The following is a 9,341-nucleotide window of genomic DNA, read 5'->3' as shown; positions in this document are numbered from 1 at the left end:
CCAGAAAGTCAATACACACACGATGAAAACGCCCAAGAATAATTCTGAAATTGTTTGGCTCATCCTTTGCATCGTAGAAACAGTGAAACCAATTATCAGCTTGATACTTCATTCTCCCCTTTTCATTTTTCTTTTCTTTTCCAGGTATTGTATCCAGATCTGGCACTTTGACTTACGAAGCCGTCCATCAAACAACTGAAGTCGGATTGGGACAGTCCTTCTGTGTTGGTGGGTTTGAAAGAGGCTCAGTTCATGTGTAAGACCACACACACATACGATTGTAGAAACCACGTAGACACCCTTCCCCTCTTCCCTTCTCTCTTAAATGTGTATTTTGCAAAGAGAATTAAGGGGGGGAAATTGAGCCACGTCAGGGGAAGAATTCTGATGATTGGGGAGTGAACTGTGCATTGCCCCATCGATGCCGATGGAGGTTCTTGGGTTTTTCTTCCCCCTTGAAGACGCTTCACTTCTCATCCAAGAACCGAAGAAGCGACATGTTTTCAAGGGGGAGGAAAAAATCAAGAAAAGTCCAGTTGCCTCTTGAAAAAAAAAACAACGCATCTTTGGGAATCCCCGTAGATGCTTTCACAAAATATTCTGAGTGTATTTCTTTAACCAGAAGGGTTAAAATGGAAGAATGGGTATCCTCCCGAGTTTTGACTTCGTGACAAAATAATATCTGAAGCCAGTTCCGAAGAAGGGCAACGTTAAAATTGCAGAGTTTCATTTCATTTGCTCCTGATGCCTCTGCTCCTGAATAAAAGTTTCTGATTAGAAACTCTAATTATCTGAAGGTTGATAGGATTTAACAGAATAACAGAATTTTGGAAGGGGCAATCCAACTCCCTGCGAAGGCAGGAAACCCTACACCACTCCAGACAAAGGGTTATCCAACATCTTTTTAAAAACTTCCAGTGTTGGAGCATTCACAACTTCCGGGGGCAAGTTTTTTCCACTGATTCATTGTTCTATTGTCAGGAAATTTCTCCTTAGTTCTAGGTTGCTTCTCTTCTCGATTAGTTTCTACCCATGGCTTCTTGTCCTGCTTTTTGGTGCTGACGTGAAGTTCTGGACTTCGTTAGTTCTCCTGCGTGTAACCTGCTACCCTACACAATTGCCCATGGGGGGATCGGATGACATAAATGCCTTCTATTTATAGGACAGCAAAGGCAGACCTTTGGCGTATGAGGCCCACTCGCTGCATTCCTCAGGGTGGCAGTAAGACGGAGAAGAGGCTCTCAAAGGTTCACACAAAGTGGACTTGAGTCAATGAAATGAAAAGTTTAACAAAGCATCCATTTATACTGTAATGCAGGGGTGTCCAACCTTGGCAACTTTAAGACTTGTGGACTTCAACTCCCAGAATTCCTCAGCCAGCTATAGCTGGCTGAGGAATTCTGGGAGTTGAAATCCACAAGTCTTAAAGTTGCCAAGGTTGGACACCCCTGCTATAATGAGTTTTAACAAATTCATTCAGAGGTTTCCGGCACCCCTTCGGTCGAGGAGAAATTAAATCCACACTCGATTTAAGTTCTCTGAATAAATGGTTAGCCAGAGAACATTTGAGTAGTTCATTTTTTTTGCAGGTCCGGTATTCATCTGGTTCAGTAGTGGGTTCCTACCTTGTTTGCTACCGGTTTGGTGGGTGATCGCAGGGGCACCTGCCCCTAACGTGCCAATTAGCTGAGAGGAGGAAGAAACAAAAAGCTAGGAGCGATCCTCCCGCCCGCCCGTGTGCTTGTTGCTACTTTTATCCTCTCCGGTGATTGTCGGAGGAACCGGTTTGTTGGGGTTTTTTTTTTACTACCGGTTCAGCGGAGCCAGTAAGCCGAGCTGGTAGCATACCACCACTGATCTGGCTGTGAAAACAGTGAAATCTGTTTTATTCTACAATTCCTCTGCGCTCCTTTGAGTTCCATTCTGTTTCAATTCTGGCCGGATTTTAAATTGGGCCGTTTTTCTATACCAGAATTAACCTGCCATTAAGAGAAGGGACCTTGTAGGTCATCTAGTCCAACCCCCACCACCCAAGCAGGAGACCCTACACCGTTTCTGACCGATGGCAGTCCAGTCTCTTCTTGGAAAGCCTCCAGGGACAACTTCCAAAGGCTCACGTAGTACAACCTCATTTTACAAAAAATATATATCTTTTTTACTTGCTAAAAAAAACTTCTAAGGAACAACAAGGGAGGAAGGATTCTCTTAACCTTGAATGGAAGATTTCCCATCTGGATGATTGTGTGTGTGTGTGTGTGTGTGTGTGTGTGTGTGTGTGTGTGTGTGTGGCATACAGGTAATCCTCCACTTACAACCGCAATTGAACTCAAGGTTTGTGGCTGACCGAGACATTTTGTTAAGAGTTTTGCCCCGTGTTGTGACTTGTCTCCACACAATTGTCACGTGAATTGCTGCAATTGTTCAGTTAGTCACACGGTTGTGAAGGCTTCCCCCGTTGACTTCATTCGTCAGAAGGTCGCAAAAGGGGATCACATGATCCCTGGGATGCTGCGACCATCACAAACAGGAACCAGTTCATTCAAAACTTGATCACAGGGATGCTAAAACAGTCATAAGTGTGGAAAGTGGTCAGAAGTCGCTTTTTCCAGTTCCCTTGTAACTTCAAACAGTCACTAAACGAACTGTGGTAAGTCGAGGACTATCCGTGTTTATATTTTGCCCAAACCAGAATGATTAGGAATTTCTTGCAAAATAAGCAGTTGAAAAATCACAACAGTTATTCAACGCTAAATCCTTTTACAGTGGTTGGTTTTTAAAAGAAAGCAAACTCCTCAGTGGCTTCCGAATGGCTATTATCGCACCTTCGTGGCTCTTTAATCCAATTTTATTTCTTTACAGGGATTGGAGGGGATCCCTTTAACGGGACAAATTTTATTGACTGCCTGGATGTCTTCCTGAAGGATCCCCACACTAGTGGGATCATATTGATAGGGGAGATCGGTGGGAATGCCGAAGAAGACGCCGCGGACTTCCTTAAACAAAATAACTCTGTAAGTGGGAATGTTCCAGAAATGTCTTTCCATTCGGGGAGATTTTTATATCCCTGTATAGAAGGATGACTGGAAAAGGTGAAATTCAATCTGAAAATGTGCTTTTTTGCACACAATTTTCCAGAGAATAAGAAGACAATCTTTTCTTATTTTGTTCTTTGGTGAGGTTGACTCTCCCTTCCTTCCTCCCTCCCTCCCTCCCTCCCTCCCTTCCTTTCTCCCTCCCTCCCTCCCTCTTTCTTTCTTTTTTCTTTCCTTCCTTTCTCTTTCCCTCCCTCCCATTCTCTTGTTCTCATCTGAATTTATTTTCCCTGCCATCTCTGCTCTTTTGTTGTTTTAAATGTTTTTAACAACTTGTTAAAATCCATTCATGCTGCAAATCAGGTTAGCATATCAGTCTAGTCATTATTAGCACACAGTGAGCCAGAAAAATGCCCTTTTATTTCTGTCATTAACGTTTGACAACTTGCCCGTTTGTTTGTTTGTTTATTTAAAAAAAAAAATGGCCGCCCAACTCAGCCAATTCCAGGCGGCATACAAAGGTAAAATCCCAGTTAAAAACAAAAATGAAAACCAACAAACCCCAACTTCTCTGGTGACAAAAATCAGACAAGCTATTTGATGGGCTCTGTATCCCTCTGGAGTTCCCAGGCTCATGGGCAGAACCATGACCTCAGAGCCTTGTTGTGATCCGTCAGCAGCCTATGGAGCTGCGGAACATAGACCAGTCCGGGAGTCTGTGAAGGACTCGGGCGAGGGTCCTGCGTCTGATACAGAGATGGGGCCTGGGCCATCTGGGAGTGATGTGCTGACTCCGGAGCCTCCAGAATCTGACAGCAGCGAGGCAGAGGAATAGCGGGAGCCTGTTCCCAGTGCGCGCATGCACAGAGCTGCCAGAAGGCAAGAACAGTTAAGACAAAAGGGGCAACTTGGGAGTAAGGCTTGGAGGTGATTGGCCCCTCCCATAAGACATAAAAGGAGGAGCAAAGGGACAGGAATCTTTGCAGGAAGCAATTTTGTTCGTACTGGTTGGTTGAAACCTGAAGCTCGGTGCTGAATTTGTGTTCCATTTTGGCCTCGTATAACTAATTGGACATTTTAGTCATTGGCAACATTTCAAGGAAGATAAAGATGCATGCTTATCTCAGACTTATCCTGAAGGACTTTGGCAGACTTTCATGGGACTATTCACCAACTGTTTGAGACCCGTTATGGGCTGTGAATGACTAAAATTCACAGCCGTTGAAATAATGAAAAAAGGGTTTGGGGACTAACGTGTGTTTGTTAGTATCTCCATAAGCCTTGGTCAGAACAGGTCTTGTGAAACAAAGTTGGGGTCCATGTTATCTCACCAGGGATGATGTTCCATAAGAAGGGAGCCACCAGAGAGAAGGCCCTGCTTCTTGGTCCCACCAGGTGGACCTTCTGAAGAGAGGGGTCCCATACCATCCCATGCCTCCCTGCTTTGGTGGGTCAGGTAGATCAGGGGTCCCCAACCACCGGTCCACGGACCGGTACCGGGCCGCGGAACAACTCCTACCGGGCCGCTGGCTTGCTGGGCGCCGCCATCTTTTTTTCATGAAAAAGTGCTTCCGGTGAGCTTTTCCGGGTAGAAAGCTCACAGGAAGCACGTTTTCATCAAAAAAAGATGGCGGCGCCAGCGCTTCCGGTGAGCTTTTCCGGGTAGAAAGCCATTTCTACCCGGAAAAGCTCACGAGCGCATGCGCGCTCATCTTTTTGATGAAAACGCAGCTTCGTGAGGTCACCGGAAGCACTTTTTCATAAAAAGATGGCGGCGCCCAGCTGATGCCGGTACCGGGCCGCGGCGCCCAGCTGATGCCGGTACCGGGCCGCGGCGTCAAAAAGGTTGGGGACCACTGAGGTAGATAACGACTGGGTGAGTCAGGTAGATAAACCTTCAAATAACATGGCTCTAAGCCATGTAGAGCTGAGACCAGCCTATTTAAGCGTTCCTTCAGCTCTTCTCTCCTGCAGCTTTTCATGGCTCAGCTACTCCGTGTTTGCTATCCTCTGTTTCAAAAAGAATGATGAAATAACTAGCTAAAATAGCTTGAATTCTGGCATGTGCGTGTGTATATGGGGGGAGCCGCCATTCTATCAAATAGCACTAACGGGCTCAGTTGGAACTCAGTGTTGTGACCCAAGTTTGAACAAACGTAATTAATCACAAACTTGTTTTAAAAGCAAAATCTATTTCATTGCAACACTGGGAATTGTTCCCAGCCAGAACTAATCTTAAACATCCCCCAAGATAAGGACACTTCTTTCAGTTTTGTGGAATGCTGCCAAAAAACAGAAGTATCCAATGAACTATAAACGAAACCAACCAAAGTACAAGAAAAAAAAACCACCGAAGTACACAGAGCTTCAAGGAGGACTCGGAACTGATCGAAGTACTTTGCTTCCTCCAAAAGTTTCGTCATTGAGGTCTGACTTTTATCCCTTAAGGGAGGGACAATCATCTCCCAGCCTTACTCCCGAGTTGCCCCTTTTGTTTCAGCTGTTCTCGCCTTCTAGCAGCTCTGCTCACACGCGCACTGGGAACAGGCTCCCCTTGTTCCTCGGCCTCGCTGCTGCCAGACTCCGGAGGCTCCAGAGTCAGCCCCCCACTCCCAGATGGTCCTGGCCCCATCTCTGCATCGTACACAGGACCCTCGCCCGAGTCCTCTACAGACTCCTGGACTGGTCCCCGTTCTTCCCCCACTGTCCGACTCTGCTGCCGGCAAACTACAACACTCAGCACCGTTTAGGGGGCCACGCAATGCCCGTTTTGCCCTCGAATATCTCCAACAAAAGCTGTTCTCTGTCTTTGCAGCTCGGCTTTTATGGAGTTTTCATGACCGGCTTATACTCAGCACCACATTTCTGCTCCAGTTTTCTGGGCTCCTAAACTCTAAGCCGCTGCTCTGGCATCCTTCTCTGAGGGCTTAAATGCATCCTTTATTCTCTGACCGTGCTTGTGAATTACTCTCCCCCGGGCCGATTGTAATTCTGCTTGGCTTTCTGAAATGTGGCTCTTTCTTTTTCTCTCTCTCTCTCTCTCTCCCAGGGTTCGAACTCCAAACCTGTGGTCTCGTTTATAGCCGGAGTCACTGCACCTCCGGGCAGGAGAATGGGCCACGCAGGAGCCATCATTGCTGGTGGAAAAGGTGGAGCCAAAGAGAAGATTGCAGCCCTGCAGAATGCTGGGGTGGTTGTCAGTATGTCTCCTGCCCAGCTTGGATCCACGATGTACAAGGTTAGTCATGAAAACCTGAATAAACGAGGCTGCTTTGGGACAGAATCCAAATCTTGGCCATTGTGAAGTCTGCTCTACTTCTTTCTTAGGTGGGGGGGGAAATGGACAGAGAATAGAAAAGAAATAGGGATAGGATAGGATAGGATAGGATAGGATAGAAATATAGAATTAGAATTAGAATTAGAATAGAATAGAATAGAATAGAATAGAATAATAGAATAGAATAGAATAGAATAGAATAGAATAGAATAGAATAGAATAGAATAATAAAATAAATGAAATGAAATAGAAATAGAAATAGAATAAAATAGAATTAGAATAGAATTAGAATAGAACAGAATAGAATAGAATTCTTTATTGGCCAAGTGTGATTGAACACACAAGGAATTTGTCTTGGTGCAAATACTCTCAGTGGACATAAAAGAAAAGATACATTCATTGAGAGTCAAGAATCATCAGGTACAACACTCAATGATAGTCATAGGGTACAATAAGCAATCAAATCATACTAGGAAACGGTTAATAAAAATCGTAAGGATAGAAGCGACAGAGTTATAGTCATACCGTCACAAGTGGGAGGAGATGGGTGAAAGGAAGGATGGGAGGATTAGTAATACTAATAGTAATGCAGACTTAGTTGGACAGTGTTGAGTGAATTGCGTGTGTCCCAGCCCTTATTCTATCCTGCAAGGGGCCTTTCCTGGTTTAGCTCACATGTTTCTTGCGAGGTTAAAATGAGGCGATGCCAGGATGAGATGGAGGGATGCATGGAGAGATGGATGTATGATAAGTAGGTAGGTGATTGGTAGGTAGGTAGGTGGGGGGTGGGGTGGAGAGAGAGAAAATAAATAGGTAGATGATGGTTAGATAGGTAGGTACAGATGATAGATCGATGATAGAGAGAGAGATAGAGAGGAGATAGATGATGGATGGATGGATGGATGGATGGATGGATAGAGAGATAGAGAGATGATGGATGGATAGATAGATGATAGATAGATAGATAGATAGATAGATAGATAGATAGATAGATAGATAGATAGATAGATATAGATAAATAAATAAATAGATAGATAGATAGATGATAGATATAGATGATAGATAGATAAATGAGAGATATAGAGAGATTAGAGAGAGAGAGAGATGATAGAGACATAGAGATAGATAGATGATAGATAGATTAAATAGATGATAGAGATAGATAGATAGATAGACAGACAGACAGATAGATAGGATAGAACAGAACAGAACAACAGAACAGACAGACATGTTACCCTTTTATGTTATTTTATTGTTAGCTGTCCTTAGCACAGAAAATAAAGGGGCATTTTACAGAATTACATTAACCAGGCTGTGCAGCTTATCGAGAGCTGCTGTAGCTCTCCGGATCAACTAAGGATTCACATTTGGCAGCCTCGGTCCCCTGCAGTTACACTCACCCGCCTTCTTGTGAGATCAGAGCATTTTAACAAGGTGCTATTTGCATGCCAGGCCAGGCAGAGACAGTCTGGGACGAAGAAGAGAAATGGGAAAGGAAGACGATTGGGAAGAATTTGTTGCAGCTTTGGTGGTTGTTCTGAGGCACTTCCGGGTTGAAAGGATTAGCCAATAACATCACCGTTGCCTGGGGATGCCCACTTGAGGGCTCCTTTCATGCTCCCGGCAGGAGCTGGAGCAAAGGACGGGAGCTCACCCCATCCAAGGACAACACTCAGAGTCTCAAACGCGAGCTTGCTAAGCTGAACTCACCATCCTAACCACTGTGCAGCTTTGGTTAAAAACCTCCTTTTTCTCTTTTTCTTAATCCTCCCAGGAGTTTGAGAAGAGGAAAATGCTATGAGAAAAGAATCTTAAAAACGGTCAGGATGTCTCTGCAAAGAATCACAAACACTCTTCACTTCCCTCCATGCCCTGTATTCTCCGCATTCTCCTGTTTATTTGTCGGAATACAGCAGCGCTCCGTCTTACCAAGTCAAATTTTAACACCACCAGGGTTGATTTTGGTGGGTTCTTAATTTTACATATGATTGTACATCGATAGTCAATAAATCAATCTACTAACTACTGAATTTGATTCTTCGAAACATGGATGCTTGGTACCATTTTCCTTGCATTGCTAGCGTTACATAAATGGGGGATTTTTTAAAAAATCCAGTAGCTAAACTGTTTAGAAGTTTTACCAACTGCTAAAATTTATATTTTAATGTTGCTTTTCTGTTTGCATTTGGGTTTTCTTATGCTTTGTGTTTGGCTGGCAGTGGTGCCTGATGCAGAAAACTATGCTTCCTGTTGTTTGATTCACCTGTTAGTCCTCAAAACATTTTTTTTAATATACATTTTTTTCTCAACTATTTTTTTTCAAGTTGGCATTAAAATTCTCTGACTGAGTAAAGATTGTGGACTCAATTGTGCCAGAAGTGAAACTGCAGGTGCCTGAAGGTGCAATTCATATTTTGTACCGCTGCGTTATCAAAATCCAAATTTTTGCAAAACCACCTTTTTATTTAATCCAGATACAGCTATGCTTAGTCTTACAAAATAAACTTTTAACACCACCAGAGTTGATTTGGGTGGGTTCTTAGGCAGGTAGGTAAAATTCTTCCTTGTGAAATTTTCCTAAATGAATGAGTGGGAGAAGAAATATAAAAGGCTATTTTTATATATATAGATATATTCGTGGTTTAGGTATCTTGAAAAGTTTAAATAAAGGAAATCTGATCCTTTAGTTCTTTGCTCTGTTGAGCCAAGCGATACTTCTCTGGGATGTTACATGTCCTTAAATATTATGTAACAGTTTATTAATTCTGCATGTAAATCCCAGTGTTGATTTCAGGATGCAGACAAATCTCCACGTACGTGTGTACTTATAACATCTTCCATAATAAACATTTTCCCATCAACTTCTCTGGACTCTTAACTTCCTGCTTTGTTTCTACATTAGAATCTCTGCCAATAGCAGGGCCAAAAATGAAGCAACTTTACATCACATTCAGTGTTAAAATGGCTGACCTAGAATACCGCTACTTTTGCCAAATGCTCCAAAGTCCTCAAGTTACGACCGTCATGGAGCC

The 9,341-nt window shown here is 43.6% G+C and overlaps 1 protein-coding gene across 1 annotated transcript in view; it reads left to right on the top strand.

Annotated features, from left to right (window-relative positions):
* SUCLG1 (succinate-CoA ligase GDP/ADP-forming subunit alpha) overlaps window positions 1–9,170 on the top strand; it is a 20,508-nt gene extending 11,338 nt beyond the window's left edge. Inside the window, exons 6-9 of the mRNA XM_026676491.2 lie at window positions 145–228; window positions 2,860–3,011; window positions 6,082–6,270; window positions 8,084–9,170. Coding sequence (XP_026532276.1) covers window positions 145–228; window positions 2,860–3,011; window positions 6,082–6,270; window positions 8,084–8,110 — 452 coding nt within the window. The 3' untranslated portion in view covers window positions 8,111–9,170. The remainder of the gene's footprint in view (window positions 1–144; window positions 229–2,859; window positions 3,012–6,081; window positions 6,271–8,083) is intronic.
* Window positions 9,171–9,341: the final 171 nt, after the last annotated feature.

Source organism: Notechis scutatus, chromosome 4 (assembly GCF_049901735.1).
Source record: "Notechis scutatus isolate UNSWTSFEM ecotype Mainland chromosome 4, rNotScu1.2, whole genome shotgun sequence".
Lineage (NCBI taxonomy): Eukaryota > Metazoa > Chordata > Lepidosauria > Squamata > Elapidae > Notechis > Notechis scutatus.
The sequence above is the reverse complement of the archived record's forward strand: the minus strand, read 5'-3'. Positions and strand labels throughout refer to the sequence as shown.